We start from the raw sequence: 17,506 nt of genomic DNA, 5'->3' as shown, positions 1-17,506 counted from the left end.
CAGTGAACACTATTAGATGAAAGATTGTGTGAAAAAACAAACAATGAATTCATGAAACGAATAATATAAACAACACAACAGGTTTTAACAGTAACCGTTCCCGTTATCAGGTTTCTTTTCTGTATTATTCAGAAACTTGAATTTCCATACTCTTGGCTATTCTGTATAATATAAAACATATACGCAGAATTGGTATAATATGTTTTTCGTGATCCTCAATGGCTGAAAGAGACGCTGAATCTACAGATCTTAATCTATCCTCATCCACTGAATTAGACGCTGAATCTACATTTGGTTATCAATGCTCATTCACTGGATTACAGACGCTGAATCAACAAATCGTTATCACTGATAACGCATCTGAGATTTGCATGTGTTCGGTAATTGACGTCAAACTCTGCCAGTGTGTGTAGTTGCGTTCTGGGCTACGAGCTTACGTTTTTTCGGTCGTCTTTTTCAATGTATTTTGAATTTTTTTTTAGATTTTATTTTGCAGTATGGGAGATAAAATTTCAATTGAAAATGTTTAATGAATTTTGCGGTGAAATTGACATGTTGTTTGAGATTTTAAACTTCTTTGCTTTGTAATTGAGATATTTCATGCAATGTTCACGTCTCTCTGAGTCACTATTCAGATTTAAAATGAGGTCTTCTGCTTGGTTTTGTTGAAAGTATAATATTTATAGAAATTTAAATTTAATTTTAAGACCGTTGTTAGTGGATAATTCTGAAGTGTGTATAATTGATCTTATGATTTTAATCGTATTACACCCAATATTATTCGAAAATAAAACCCTCTATTTATTGATTCAATTATACCAGCAGATATATGAGTTAATTTTCTAAACAATTTTTTAATAATAACCAATGATAATCATTAACTGTATTTGTGCATGAATATGATTAACAATAAGCCTTGATTGATTGCAGCAGGAGCCCATGACATCATCATTCATCATTAAATTCATGCAATCCTAATAAACTTAATTGAATGATATACTCAATTAGACCAAACTTGTACATGTCAGACAATTCCTCGCTTCAGTCCGTTACAACTAAATCATTTCATAATTAACGGAGGTGTTAATTGAACTGAAAGAAGCACAATAATCGCTTACATTTATTTTGTTCCAATTAGCGATTAGTTTCCTTCGATGGTTTGCTGGAGAAGTCCATCGTGAGTATCTTATTGACATTAACAAGTAACATTTTAGTAATTAATATATTAATAATCAAGAAATTAATGATTAACATATTGATAACTAACATATTAATAACTAACATAGCATCAATTGACATATTAATAATTATTTTTTAATAATTAACATAAAATATTTAAGAGGAACTCAAACAGATTTAATCCATAATTAACCACTACTTGTGTTGAAAACATGGGGCCAGTCGAAAGTAAACGTAATTTCAACCATAGCTACGTACGATATGTACGGTAGATGTACGGTACAAAATGTACCGTGCATAAACAAATATATGCATATGTACGGTGGATGTACGTACGGTAGATGTACGATATGTACGGTGCGCCTTGAACAACTGAATTTTGTTCGAATTACAAGTACAATTTAATGATTGTATAATGTTGAAATCACAAGTAAAATATTGTACAATGAATGTGAAATGTATAAATCACAAGTAAAATACAATGAATGTGCAAATCACAAGTAAAATACAATAAATGTAGAATGTATAAATCACAAGTAAAATGCAATGATTGTGTAATGTTGAAGTCACAAGTAAAATACATTGAATGTGTAATGTCGAAATTCTAGTCATTTTTCATTATTCAAATGCTAAATAATTTAAAATCATTAATTATTTTATGGCAAAATTTGATGATTATCATATAGAGGCCCAGATAAAAGTTTAAAATTCACACTTCATTTTTATGTTACCTGCCTGGATATGAATAATTGGAGAGATTATTCACCAATTCTAATTGATCGATGCAAAAGATATGAATTACCAATTGAACTAGGTATTTTAATTAAGCCAAATCACGAAACAATGATAATTGTTTCCTAACGAATTATGCATTGAATTAATTAATACATGTAGAATTGATTATTTAGTTAATTAAACTAATTAATACACGTAGAATAATTCTTTACTGAATTATTTAAATATATTAATAATATTTCACTGAATCCATTAAATTAATTAATAAGCATAGAATTTTTTACTGAATCAATTAAATTAATTAATAAACGTAGAATTTTTTACTGAATTAATTAAATTGATTAAAACACGTAGAATTTAATTATTAATTAAATTGATTAAAACAAGTAGAATAGTTTACTGAATTAATTTAATTAAATAATAAACGTAGAATTGTTTACTGAATCAATTAAATTAATTAATAAGCATAGAATTTTTTACTGAATCAATTAATTTACTTAATAATCGTTTAATTTTTTACTGAATCAATTAAATTAATTAATAAACGTAGAATTTTTCATTGAATTAATTAAATTGATTAATACACGTAAAATTTAATTATTAATTAAATCGCTTAAAAATGTAGAATTGTTTACTGAATTAATTTAATTAATTAATAAACGTAGAATTGTTTACTGAATTAATTAAACTAACTAATACACGTAGATTTTTTACTGAAATAATTAAATTAATTAATGCACGTATAATTTTTCACTGAATTAATTAAATTGATTAATACAAGTAGAATTGTTTACTGAATTAATTAATTAAATTAAAACACGTAGATTTTTTTACTTAATTAATTAAATTAATTAATACACGTAGATTTTTTACATAATTAATTAAATGAATTATTGCACGTGCAGAGGCAGGCGCCGTGCCCCGCTGAGCAGCGGGCACGTGCTGCTGGGCATGGCGGGCACGTGGCTGCTGGGCTCCGTGCTTGAGGGCCAGCCCTCACCCACGATACGTCCCACGTGTACCCCCGCGGTACGTTCCACGTGTAAAGGGCCAGCCCTCACCCACGGTACGTCCCACGTGTACACCCACGGTACGTCCCACGTGTGGAAGGCCAGCCCTCACCCACGGTAGGTCCCACGGGTACCCCCTCGGTACGTCCCGCATGTAGCCTCACGGTACGGCCCGCGTGTACCCCCACGGTACGTCCCTGTCTCTTATACACATCTAGATGTGTATAAGAGACAGCTTCTCGCCCTTATATGGGTCACCCTGACCCATTTTTGCCCGGCAAAAGCGAGTATCAGTGTTACGTCCGTTCTCTGCACGCGTTGTCTTAATGAAAATGTATCATTATTTGGATCTCTGTTTGTCCTATGTTAATAAAAATGTATCCTTATTTGGACGATATGACCTTATATTTTACTGAGTGATGCCTACACCACACCAGGCGCTGGGTATGACCTACACCACCGCGTTTGTGCTGGTGGTGATGGCGGTGATGACTCATCTGTTGGTGCTGCTTGTGTTCATGACGCTGCTGCACCACGAGCGCGTGGCCAACATCGCAGCACGCCGGCCACGTGAAGCAGAAGAAGAATTCTCACGAACTTCTGAAGCTTCAGTGTCTGAAGTTAAAGAAATTGTGAGTTATAAAGAAATTACATGGAAAGAAATTACATAAAAAATTACCAAAAAAGAAATTACCTAAAAAATTAGCTTAAACGAAATTAGCAAAATAGAAATAACCTAAAAAGAAATTACATTAAAAGAAATAACCTAAAAATAAATTATCAAAAAAGAATTACTAAAAATAAGTTATCTAAGAAGAATTACCTAAAAAGAAATTACATAAAAATAATTACCTAAAAAGAAATTACATAAAAATAATTACCTGAAAAGAAATTACATTAAAAGAAATTACCTAACAAGAAATTACTTTTAAAAATTACCTAAAAAGAAATACCTAAAAAGAAATTACCTAGGCATATATAAAAAATATTTGAGGATTATTGACGGTCCAACATTACTGTCTGGCAACGTCGAGGCTGTGAAGTCAGAACGGTTTAGGATGGATCAAAATTTTAATTTCTTCAAACATTTCGTTAACCTTTTAATTGTAGTTGAATATTAAAATGTAATTTGGTGCTCACAATATAAAAATGTCAAACTAATATTTAATAAGCAATTAACGCACTTAAGAAGCTTCAGTTCCATATTCTATTTGACTTTATCTTAAGTCATGCTGATAAGAGTTTCCACTATCATGATAAGTCATTAGTGTTGCTTATAACTCCATGAATAATTCGTTCTATATTGATAACACCTTTGTCTTTAGCTATAACCCAATAAAAACATTCATTAAAAACATTAATAGTGTATACGAAAAATAATGAATCAGAGGCCCGGGGGAGGAAATTGTAACATTGGATTAACAAAAGTTTTGTTGAGAAAGTAGCTCTTGTAAAATTATCTAAGTGGATGTTTTGTCAGACAAGATATTGCCATTTGACTGATGAAATATTGTTGTGAAAATACCCTTTCAAATTAATTAATTAAAATACCCTTTCAAATTCTATATGCTCGTTGCGTTAGATAAAAAGATATAAGTATCCTCTGTTGGGGATTGTCGATTGCTAAAAAATTCTGTCGAATGGTAAAAAAAAGTGTGTAAATGATTGTGTAAAAAATTCTGTGAAAAAATGTATGTGAAGAATGTGTGAAAGAATGAAATGTGTAAAAAAAAAATCTGTGAGAATTTTCTGTCAAATAAAGATGTATACACGATTTGTAAACCATAATGATAGAAAATATAACATTTTTTGAGCAGGACGATCCTCCGAGCTATGAGGCCCTGATGGTCGATGAAGTTCCTCCGCCTTCCTTTGACTCACTTGTTGATCCTAAGGGATTTTCTGAAGTGGCGAGGTCAAGTTCAAAGGAATCTCTCGCATCCTCTACAGGATTCCTTGCAAAAGAGGATTCTGTTCCAGATCAGGATAATACGTTGGATAATACAAGTGAAAAAACTTGTATCGGATTCCATGTCGAATCTGATACCGCAGGTCCGGTTGAAAAAATTGGGCGTGAAGGAAATATTTACGGAAAAAACCAGGGTGAAAATTTGAATATAGAAAATTTTTCTGACGGGATTTTTGCGGAAATTCATACTCACAGAAAAATCTCTTTGATTGGAATTCGATCGCCTGAAGGAAAAGGGGAAATTACTCATGCAACTCCACGCAAAATCAAAGCTCAAAATAAAAACTGTAAAGAGATTCAAAATATCAAGATCATAGATTCGTTTTACTTGGAAAAAGAAGTTGACCGAGCGGATGCAGTTCAAGACAAGTTACTTCCTACAAATTTTACTAAAGTAACAAAAAAGTACATCAGCAACTTATCAAGTACAGACGTAAATAGCAGGAAAAGTATAAATATCAAATATCTCCATCATCAAAACCAATACCTTGCTCGGATATAAAAAAAATGTTTAATTTGTGTTATACATTCATAGGTTGAATCGGGGTTCAACTGTGATGAAATTATTGCACATGACGAAGTTAATAAACTTGTGCGTTCGTTTCATGCATATATCAGTGCATGAGTGCATATCAATGGAGCGTAGACCGCATCAATCAAAGCGAGACTCTGAACTGAAGACAAGGTTACACATGGAAAATTATCAATTGAAAATTTCCATGTTGAAAAATACGGAGAACGAAGTGCAAAATACGGTGGGTCATCTCGACACAGTTTGGCCGGGAAATGGCGTATCTGTGTCACTATTAGGACATCTATCCCAACTGGGTCAACTGCGAAACAACTGTATCACCATTAGGACAATATGATCCATTTACTGCTATAAGTGATATAATGCAACAGTTGACACATTTTTGTAGAGTTATAAAATTTACAAGTCATATATGGACAACTTTTGACGCAGTTTTTGTAGACGAAAATAGCGCGAGTTCTCGCAAACCTACTTATTAACACTTGAGTTATAATGCTCAAGCATCAAGCTCAGGCCGCCGGTGATTTGTTTGATGCCGACGCTGAGGGCACAAGAGAGGGTATTGTGGGCAAGACGCTGCCCGAGGGCATCACTTATTTTACCCTCATCCACTTCATCATTACCCTCATCATTCATCATCCACTTCATCATCCGCATCATCACATGCGGGTATCAACACTCGGATGCGTGGGGAATGCTGCGGCGCATGAAGCTGCATACTGATCATTTAATATGGTTAATTTCAAGTAAGATGCATATTTTTTAATTTTAGGTTTACATTATAATTTAATTGTATTGTTGTGTTTTTTTTATAAATAAAGGAAAAGAAACATTTTTTCAAATATATTTTATTTACTGCCAGCGTCTAGTAATCCATTATTATATATAATCAAAAATTTCTCATTACGCTTATATCACAAGGGGAAATAAATGTATGTACGTATATACGATAGAGATTTGCTTGAGGGTTGAGGGTTGAGGGCTCATAGGACTTCAGTTACCCTCTAGCAGTGGTGGGGAGAGGTGCATGTGCAAGATCGACCAGCGCGATTATTAGGGAAGATTAAGTTTTGAAGTATTGCTTCTTTTACAAGTGCTTTTCTAGCTTACGACATCAACCTTGAGTATTTAAACTTGAAATTCAAAAGTTCATGAATTAAACATAGTGCTTCTTAATTGGAGAATAAGAAATAAAACTGATCAGAATATGCGAATTAAAAGATTGTTAAATTTGTTATACTAAAAGTGGTGATTGTTTCCTCGTTCAATTTTGATTATAACATTTAACGTGAAAAATACTGTCAATAAATAACTTTGCATGCTGTGTACAAATTACACGTACCACCAAATGGAATATCATACGGTTTACAGTCATATACAAAAACGCAAATAAACAATACGGTACGCAGGTTTACAAAGAATGCGGCACACAAACAAAAAATACGGTACGCAGGCAAACAATACGGCACATAACTAAAAATACGGCACATTGGCAAATAATACGGCGCACAAGAAGACAATACGGCACACAAGTAAACAATACGGCACACAAGTAAACAATACGGCACACAGGCAAACAATACGGCACACAAGCAAACAATACGGCACACAAGCAAACAATACGGCACACAATTAAGCAATACGGCACACAGGCAAACAATACGGCACACAAGTAAACANGGTTGTGAGGGGTGGTGGTGAGGGGTGGTGGTGAGGGTAAGAGTGTGAGGGGTGGTGGTGAGGGGTGGTGGTGAGGGGTGGTGGTGAGGGTAAGAGTGTGAGGGGTGGTGGTGAGGGGTGGTGGTGAGGGGTGGTGGTGAGGGTAAGAGTGTGAGGGGTGGTGGTGAGGGGTGGTGGTGAGGGGTGGTGGTGAGGGTAAGAGTGTGAGGGGTGGTGGTGAGGGGTGGTGGTGAGGGGTGGTGGTGAGGGTAAGAGTGTGAGGGGTGGTGGTGAGGGGTGGTGGTGAGGGGTGGTGGTGAGGGTAAGAGTGTGAGGGGTGGTGGTGAGGGGTGGTGGTGAGGGGTGGTGGTGAGGGTAAGAGTGTGAGGGGTGGTGGTGAGGGGTGGTGGTGAGGGGTGGTGGTGAGGGTAAGAGTGTGAGGGGTGGTGGTGAGGGGTGGTGGTGAGGGGTGGTGGTGAGGGTAAGAGTGTGAGGGGTGGTGGTGAGGGGTGGTGGTGAGGGGTGGTGGTGAGGGTAAGAGTGTGAGGGGTGGTGGTGAGGGGTGGTGGTGAGGGGTGGTGGTGAGGGTAAGAGTGTGAGGGCATAGTCTGAATGAAGCCTAAGTTGCTTTTCATTATTCATTTGCAGATCAATGAGAATCTCGCGTTTCTCATCACAACAGATGTTGGTGCGAAACATTACACTGATGAATGTTAATACATAACAACATCACGAACATTTTCTATAACAAGGCTTACATTTATGACATCACCACCAACGTCTTGTGTTACAAGGTTCATATATATAACACAATCTCAATGTGTCACATGGACACCAAGTGTAACACCAATCTCAGGTGGTGGCAAGAAATTACAACGAAGCGAAGAAAGTTACACCGGTTTTGTAACGAACAAGGATGCTACGTACAACCCCGGTTGTTACATGTGCCACAACCCCGGTTGTTACACGTGCTACAACCCAGGTTGTTACACGTGTTGCTGCTGGTGCTGGTCACCAGAGGTGCTGCAGTTGAAGCCAGGCACGCTGCGTCCGAAGTAATAAATTGTTTAATTTATATCGTATTTTAATAACGGTTTAAATGCCCACTAGGCATCTGTCGTTAAAAAAACGTTGATGATAAAACGTTGTTTCAACTTCATTTGCTGGTTGGTTTGTTCTCAACGGATGTGCAATTAATTTTTAATCCGTAAAATTTGAAATATTAAACAGCTAGATTTGATGAATAATAAGTTTTTCCTATTGACATATGTAAATTTAAGATGGTGTTTTATCGTATTTAAATATATTAAATTATTGATAATTACGCTATATTATCTTCTCATTGCGTATTATACGCTATTATAGTTACGTCTAATACATTGCGTATTATACGCTATTATAGTTACGTATAATACATTGCGTATTATACGCTATTATAGTTACGTATAATACATTGCGTATTATACTCTATTATAGTTACGTATAATACATTGCGTATTATACGCTATTATAGTTACGTCTAATACATTGCGTATTATACGCTATTATAGTTACGCATTATACGTTGCGTATTTTACGTATCTTGTCACCTGACACTTCCCACATCAGGTGCATGCAGCTGCCAGCAGCAGCAGCGTTAACCATCAGCTGCAGCAGCTGAGTGCCAGCATCGGTCAGCTCGGTTCTCGGCTGTCAGCGCTCGAGCTCAGCTTAGATCAGCAGCTCAGTAAGCTGTCAGCCACGTCAGCTCAGGAGGTCAGCTGTCGATCCCTCCAAAGCTTAAATAAGTGAAAATTTCTCGCTCAATTCAAAAAGAAAATAATAATAAAATTACTTGTAAATATATTTTATAATACATACAAATTCTTGTAGCAAAAATTGATAATAATACTGTCCCTCATAGCGTAACTGCAACATTGTTCGCTCTGATGTTCTCGAGAACATTGTTCACATTACATTGTTCACCCACATTACATTGTTCACTCACATTACATTGTTCACTCATATTACATTGTTCACCACATTACATTGTTCACTCAAATTACATTGTTCACTCACATTACATTGTTCACNAAGTCCACCATCAGGGACACGCAGGCAAGTCTTCATCATCAAGTCCACCATCAGGGACACGCAGGCAAGTCTTCATCATCAAGTCCACCATCAGGGACACGCAGGCAAGTCTTCATCATCAAGTCCACCATCAGGGACACGCAGGCAAGTCTTCATCATCAAGTCCACCATCAGGGACACGCAGGCAAGTCTTCATCATCAAGTCCACCATCAGGGACACGCAGGCAAGTCTTCATCATCAAGTCCACCATCAGGGACACGCAGGCAAGTCTTCATCATCAAGTCCACCATCAGGGACACGCAGGCAAGTCTTCATCATCAAGTCCACCATCAGGGACACGCAGGCAAGTCTTCATCATCAAGTCCACCATCAGGGACACGCAGGCAAGTCTTCATCATCAAGTCCACCATCAGGGACACGCAGGCAAGTCTTCATCATCAAGTCCACCATCAGGGACACGCAGGCAAGTCTTCATCATCAAGTCCACCATCAGGGACACGCAGGCAAGTCTTCATCATCAAGTCCACCATCAGGGACACGCAGGCAAGTCTTCATCATCAAGTCCACCATCAGGGACACGCAGGCAAGTCTTCATCATCAAGTCCACCATCAGGGACACGCAGGCAAGTCTTCATCATCAAGTCCACCATCAGGGACACGCAGGCAAGTCTTCATCATCAAGTCCACCATCAGGGACACGCAGGCAAGTCTTCATCATCAAGTCCACCATCAGGGACACGCAGGCAAGTCTTCATCATCAAGTCCACCATCAGGGACACGCAGGCAAGTCTTCATCATCAAGTCCACCATCAGGGACACGCAGGCAAGTCTTCATCATCAAGTCCACCATCAGGGACACGCAGGCAAGTCTTCATCATCAAGTCCACCATCAGGGACACGCAGGCAAGTCTTCATCATCAAGTCCACCATCAGGGACACGCAGGCAAGTCTTCATCATCAAGTGGAGACATAAGAATCGATATTTTTTTATATCGAGCCTAATCCTAATTAATTTTTTCTGCTATTAATTAATAAATCTCAGATATATCCTTCAGTTTAGCAGTGTTTGGTAACGTCTAACGATGTACTTCGTAGTTCATTAATTCTTTGATGTCATCACGACTATTATACGTTTATTTAAACATTATTTTTTATATTCAATTATGATGTTATTATTCGTCATTATTATAATTACGGCGTTTATATAACAAAAGTTGTCTTTATAGAAGTTGTCGCTGCAAAAATAGACATATATTTTCGTACATATCGTAAGAAAACATTGTTCAACATTTCTGCAATAGTTTCCGCTACCTACGCCAGTCGAGGCAGTGATTGGTTTTGATTTTATACTATTGGCTTCGATTATTTGTAATCGATTAAGATTTTATCCGATTGTTTTAGATTATTTACGATTGATTTCGATTTTATACGATTGGTATAGATTTTTTACGATTGGTATAAATTATTACGATTAATTTCAATTCTGTAGGATTGATTTCGATTTTTTATGATTAATTTTGATTTTCTAGTCGCTGGTGACGCAACTAGAACGCTTCGACGTAACGGACTCGCCTGGGCAAGTCAACTCGTCAACAGTTGGTCACGTCAATGTTTCTCAGGTTGAAACGAATTCAACACATCGTCCTCCACCGGCAGACGATGCTCTCACGGGCATTCAACAGGAAAACAGATCTATGTCTCAGCTGCGAAATCGTTATCAACAGCAACAGCAGCGACAATATCAACGAAGGTTCCAACAGCAACAGCAGCAGCAACAGAATAAACAACTAATGCCAAATCAGCAACAGAATTATCAACAGCAGAACCAACTACTGCATCAGCAAAGGCAGCAGCTGCAACAACAGCAGCCGTGTGCCATGCAGGATTTTGTTATTGAAGAGGTGAGTGAAGAGTAATGAATGGCTGTTGTTTGGTAAGTTATGAATGGCTGTTGTTTGGTGAGTAATGAATGGCTGTTGTTTGGAGAGTTATGAATGGCTGTTGTTTGGGGAGTTATGAATGGCTGTTGTTTGGAGAGTTCTGAATGGCTGTTGTTTGGAGAGTTTGACTGAGTTTGGCTGTTGTTTGGTGAGTTTATTACATTCAACTCTTGCATGCAGGTTTGAATGTAATAATTATTAAACGCTAATTGTTAAGCTTCTGCTGTGATTATTAGTCAATTTACATTACAAATTTTCCTCAATGTCTCGAGCAACGTCAAACGCACATTTGTATTCAACGTCTTCCTGGCTCCCGAATTTTGACGCGCAGCGCAAAGTTTAAATCAATTTTTTCCGAGTCACTATAATTTTTTTGTACTTTAAATTTGTGTTACTATAAGTTTTTTTAACTTTCCCATAATTTGGTGTTCAATTTTTTTCAGATAGCACAACGTCTGGAAAAATCGTTGACGCGTTCGTTTGCCGCTCTTCGTGCGTCGATCAACAGCGACGTTACGACGTCCCTCGCTGACGTCATCCACACGTCAGAAGTTGAACTCAGAAATCAACACAGGGTCCTCACTCAGCTGATCCTTGAACAAGCCAGTGAGTTGAAATCGTAATCAACTTTGGCTCAACTCTTGAATAAATCTTAACTCAATATCTTAAATAACATTAGGTTATTTGGTTATTTAAATTAATTTAGTAATTTATTATGTCTTACGATTTTATCCTTTAAATATGCTCACTAATAATTTTTATTCGTGGTTTTTATTCACAGCCACGATACAGCGCAATTTAACGTTGCAGCTTAAAGAACAAACTTGCATCTGCAACAAGAACGATAACAGCAAGTCAAACAGCGATAACCACAAAGATGGCAACGAAAACACCGGCGTAGATAACGATAACAACAACGATGAAGATAAAGACACGAGTTCGTCGAAGCACCTCCGTGTGGGGGCGAGGAAGGGCACTAGCGGCGCCCCTAGCAGGGGCACTGCAGAGCACGCGTCTGTCGCTGCCGCCACATCTAGTAGCAGTGAGGCTAATTAAACTAGTTATTAGCAGTGGTGGGCACAGTCCGCTAATCCGCTAACCGCTAATTATCGAAGCTGAAGTTTTCTTTAGTCGCTGTGCCACACTCATGGCTGACTATTTCAACATATGTACGTCAATCATGACGTCTTGTGAAGCTATAGACGTGATAGGTTACACAAGACGTGATTGGTTGACGTACATATGTTGAAGTGGTCAGCCATGGGCTAAGGAAAACGACAGCTTTGCTAATTAGCGGTTAGCGGATTAGCGGGCTGTGCCCAAAACTGGTTATTATAGCAAGCCTGAGACATACTGGAGAAAATAATTGCTGTTATAATTAGTTTTCTTACATCGCAAATTCAGCAAAAATTTAAAAAAAACGTCAAATAAGATCTGGTGAATTTATAAGATCTGGTGAATTAGTGAACTTTCTTGTCAAGAAAAATAGTTGCATTATAATAAACGAGTTACATTTTTTTGTTTAATAAAACTTCTACTTTGCTAGGTTTTGGCTACCCGTGTTGACAAGTTCAATCTCTGTGGCAAAAAATGGGTAATATAATCATTGGTGTTGGTTCTTTAAGTAGGTTTCTTCTAATGACTTTGCCATTTTGTGCCCGAAGCGACATTTTTTATCTAATTTTTGATCGTGTTAATTTTATAAAATTGTTATCCTGCCCGTAACACAGCTACTGTCAGGGTAAACCTTGTCTTGGGGGTAACATTGTGCATCTTATTAATCCACCCATACCGCAGTTACTCTCAGGGTAATCTTCGCTTTGGGGTAATATTGTGCACATTAATCCGCCAGTACGCTGTCCCTGTTAGGGTAACCTCCGCATAAGGGTAACATTTATGCCTCAAATTATTCCTCCTGTATAGCTATTTTTGTTACGGTAACATGAGGGTAATACTAAGCAACAAGAGGGCAATACTGAGTAACAAGAGGGTAATACTGAGTACCAATTTCAGACGGGCAGTGGGCTGCTATGGACAGAACTAGTCAACCCACCTGCTCCCCTGACGTGTCAACTGTCGCTGCCTTATCCGAGGTGGGCTTGGTAGTGGGTTTTGTTATAACGTTATATAACAGAGGTGGGTTTTGTTATAACGTTATATAACAGAGGTGGGTTTTGTTATAACGTTATATAACAGAGGGGGCTTTTGTGACTATCAGTTGTGTTCATCGTGGATATCAGACGTGGATTAAGAGCTGGACGTTTAATATTTAATAACTAATGAGAATTTATAATTATCAAAGTTTTGTAAGTTAAAAGATCCACATTTCTCTTAATAGATTTTGTCGCAAGTTTCGTCAAACTTCCAAACAGGATTTTTTGTCTCAAGCTATTTCTCACTGGATAGTTAAACCTCTTGAAATAGTCAAGCTTTATAATTTGTACCTCCAAATATTGCTAATAAATGAGATATATTACATATACACAACTCAGTGTTAAAACAAATTTGGAGCATCATATCATGCGCAAGATGATCACGACTGCATGTTTTGCTCTCGATTTTAATTCTCAAACATAATTCTGTTTCGCCCAAACAGTTTTTATAAATCTCTTACTCCAAACACACACACACACACCTACTCATACACAAACAAACTTCGAGAAATACACATAAAACGATATAATTTTTTCACCGAAATGATCTTATATTATCCATATATATTTAATATTCTATCAGATATGCTTGACTTTCTTCACCAATACGATGTATAAACTTACAGGTAAAGGTTGTCATATACGTAGGCTACATTATGCTATACAATGTATGTATTCTATATAATATATAAACGTGCAGGTGAAGGTGCTGCTGCGGTCTGTATTGTCTGCAAGCGAAGACCTGCGTCGGTCTATCCGCCAGCAGACCACGGAGGGGCTAGACCAGCTGCAGCTGCTGCACCGACGCTTCGCTGCGCTGCTTGGTCTTATCAACTCAGACCCCGACAATGGCACGTCCAACACCCCTTATATGTACTTTCATCAAATTATCGATGATTTTTCTAACTCTAATTTCATTAAATATTTCTTAATATACTCCATTCAAATGATGCTGAAAACTTTTTCTCATCAAATGATGATGCAAATAAAATTTTTCAATCAATTTGAACGAAGAAACGGACATCTCTGAATTACAGGACAGTCGCTGGCTTCGGAGCTGCAGGAGCTGGAGAATCTGGTTGAGAACTCCTACACGTCGATCCTGCACGCACAAAATGTTTTCATCGCGTCCTGCCACCGCATACAGGACGAGGAACCGCTCGTCGAGGCCAAAATCGCCGACATCCTCGACAAGATCGTCACTAGCATCGAACTAGGGTGAGTAGTTGCGGCCAAAATCGCCGACATCCTCGATCGGATCGTCACTATCATCGAACTAGGGTGAGGATATACTAGTGCTTCCCCAACCACTACTAGTGCTCGACGGGATGACCGACTGGTTAAGATTACCAAGATTTTAGCACCTAGCTAGGGAGGGGTTCGAGACCCGAAACTAGTTGAGAAATTTTAGTCTATATCGGCGAGGTGACCGGTTGGTCAAGAATCGGCGACAGGACAACATGGCTTATCAAGCGCCGATATTATTTAACGCTGTCGTTATTTTCTTATTATTATAACAGCGGGGCACCCACTTTAACAAGAGCCTGAACTATCTTTACTTCTTTCGTAAACACTCAATATAGAATATCTTAAATTTTTTCAACGTTCTAATTACTATGGCTCCGCTAACCCAGTAGTGATGGTGCTCATGCAATCGGCGGGGAAGGGGAAGAGAAGGGATTATGAATCTGTAAAATGTTAATATTTACTTAGTCAAAATTGTTCTTGAGGCGACATGGGGAAACCTCATCACCTCATCTGACCTCATCATGTGATGAGGTCAGAAACCTCCTATCTGCATAATTTATGGCATGACCAAAAAATATGAGATTAATTTATTGACACAATTTTTTAGAAAAATATTACTCATGTAAACATTTATTTCGTTCAAAAATATCACTTCCACTTGGTTAGTAGCCTCAGCGTAAAGGTGATCGTATAGTGAAAGTTTAATTCAAAGATTGGCATCAATACTATTAACCATCGTCAATATCAAAGCTCAGATCCTTATATTGAATTTCCAGGCAGCAATACAACAGGGAGCAGCTGGGCGAGCTTCGGCAACTTGTTCACAAAATGGGCAGCCAAAACACATCCATGGTAACAAGTCCTTACGGCTACCACCTCACTCGCGTCAGTCCTAATATGGACAACACCTTGATGGAAGCCTGGATCCAGGTTGTCAGAGGTGTCAACTCCACTTCTGACAGACTAGGGGCTGTTGCAGGAAGAGTTGCTCAGGTTCAGAACAACCTGATTTCTACCACTTGGACAGCTCTCGGCGACAGGAAGGATTTAGTAGATCAGTTGCTGACTTCAGCGAAAGATCTTTACGGGTACGCGAGAAATCAGTTGCAAGTTTTAAGCGATCTGAGCTTCAATATTGAAAAAACTCTAAGTTCCAGACCGCCTCCTGAGATTCCAAGTCAAAGTCTCACTTTACGGGATTTCAATCCAAAGTCCCTAACCGAAGTTAGGCTACCCCACGCATGCACCGAAGCTTTAAGGCCTCTACTTCGTTTCCAAGCTTTGGAAGAAAATCGGGCAACCGACACCGTAAATGGCGTTAAAGCCGATAGAAAAGCCTCGGCAAGTGGCAACACCGATGACGACGACGCCATTCCGGCTTGGTACACGGATCCGGACATCGTTTCCGGAAACTACGGCACTCCCCAGCGACGATTTCCGAGTTTCAGAGAAGACGACTGGCCAGATCAATACGACGAATATTCGCAGGATTATCAGGATGCAAATCTTCTGCAAGAAGAGACCGATGATAATTCTGTTAATGCTTCAAGTAATGTCTCTAGCGCCACCAATGCTACCGTTATTGCTGATCCAAGCGGTCAGTTCAGCAATGATACTCAACGGATTGTCAATGTTACTGCAGTTATACCTATAACTAATGATAACAGTTCTATAGGCGATGATGTTCCAGGAAGCTTGCCGCTTGGAGAGGTTAAGTTGAATTCCACTGATGAAAATTCTCTCGAATTTCGGCCGTTGAAAGTTGAATTAGAGTCAAGGGAGGATGTGAAAAAAAGTCCAAGGGATTTTGAATTAAGAAATTGAAGAGCCGTAGAATAGGGTTCTGGCTTCAGACACCACAACTGCAGTGAACTGATAATATCCTTATGAATATATAATATTGTAATAATAATAATAAGATAATATGCCTGTCACCATCACTTAGTAAAGATTCGAGAACTTCTATGATGCATTTCTTTCATGAGCTCCTACGCGATTTAAACTTTAATTTATGCTAGCATATTTAAAGGGATGACGACGAGTTCCAATTTAAAGGTTTTCTAGTTTCCAGACGAAGGGTGTCTAATTCCAAATTATTATTTTCATCTTCCTGGAAGTGGAGGAGGTTCTGGCAAACTTCCGGTCAATATAATCGAAATTGATGCATCTTTTGTAATCCGATTAAATAATAATAATCACATTTCTTCTGGAATTAAAAAATAGAGAGAACTTAGATAGGATGAAAATTGGACGCACAAATTTTTCTCAATGTAAACACGCTTACAATACCCGTAATAGAATGTAAAGAATGAAACCAGTGAGGCGTAAAATCATAGAATGGACATATAAATTCACATTGTACAGCCTGCCATCACAAACATTTGTGATGCTGGTGATGGAACTATAGATTAATCTAGTCCCATTTTAATCACGCAAGTGGATCACTGCGATAACTCTTCTCAACTCATATTTAAAATCAATCAGTGACGAATCGAGTGCTTAGTCATTTATATCCGTTCTCATCCTTTTTCGTGTCTATTTATTTTTCGCTTGCTATCAAACTTATAGTATGTGTAACGTGCCGTCGAAGTTCGTTTGAACCAAACACCAGGATAACTGCTACGTAGAATAATAATTATAGTAACTCAGCAATGAAAGCCCCGTTCTAAATTATTGCGTGTGTGACTGCTAATTCGAAATAAACAACTGAGCTGAAAGCATCTCATATTTCACTTCAAATCGCAAATGAAAATTTCTTTAATGTTTTTCTTTAACGAGAATCGTGTCAACAAGCGTACTGGACTGTGTTTGCAAGCAGTAATATAGAAATTTTTTACAGAAAATACTGGAAAAATTACGTCGCCGTCTAATATAAAAACTTACAGTTTTCTGCTTGTCCGCTCATGATAGAAATACCTTTCAAAGGAAAACATAAATACATATGACCACAATTTTTTTTAACACCAAAATAATTCATAAAGAGGCTTTAATTGAAATCAAATAAGAA

At 37.9% G+C, this 17,506-nt stretch overlaps 2 protein-coding genes across 2 annotated transcripts; both read left to right on the top strand.

Moving 5' to 3' along the window:
* The first annotated feature begins 3,363 nt into the window (after positions 1 to 3,363).
* LOC108680027 lies at positions 3,364 to 6,197 on the top strand. The gene is made up of 2 exons (XM_018168788.2): positions 3,364 to 3,556; positions 4,742 to 6,197. The coding sequence occupies exons 1-2, from the start codon at positions 3,371 to 3,373 to the stop codon at positions 5,393 to 5,395; spliced, it is 840 nt and encodes a 279-aa protein (XP_018024277.1). The 5' UTR covers positions 3,364 to 3,370; the 3' UTR covers positions 5,396 to 6,197.
* On the top strand, positions 5,918 to 16,462 carry LOC108680025. Its single transcript, XM_018168781.1, has 10 exons — positions 5,918 to 6,094; positions 8,693 to 8,839; positions 9,172 to 10,101; positions 10,688 to 11,059; positions 11,542 to 11,704; positions 11,880 to 12,140; positions 13,112 to 13,191; positions 13,952 to 14,102; positions 14,289 to 14,469; positions 15,276 to 16,462. The coding sequence occupies exons 1-10, from the start codon at positions 5,918 to 5,920 to the stop codon at positions 16,321 to 16,323; spliced, it is 3,510 nt and encodes a 1,169-aa protein (XP_018024270.1). The 3' UTR covers positions 16,324 to 16,462.
* The last annotated feature ends 1,044 nt before the right edge of the window (positions 16,463 to 17,506 follow it).

This window comes from Hyalella azteca, unplaced genomic scaffold, assembly GCF_000764305.2.
Source record: "Hyalella azteca isolate HAZT.00-mixed unplaced genomic scaffold, Hazt_2.0.2 contig907, whole genome shotgun sequence".
Taxonomy (NCBI): Eukaryota; Metazoa; Arthropoda; class Malacostraca; order Amphipoda; family Hyalellidae; genus Hyalella; species Hyalella azteca.
This window is presented reverse-complemented; position numbering and strand designations above follow the sequence as displayed.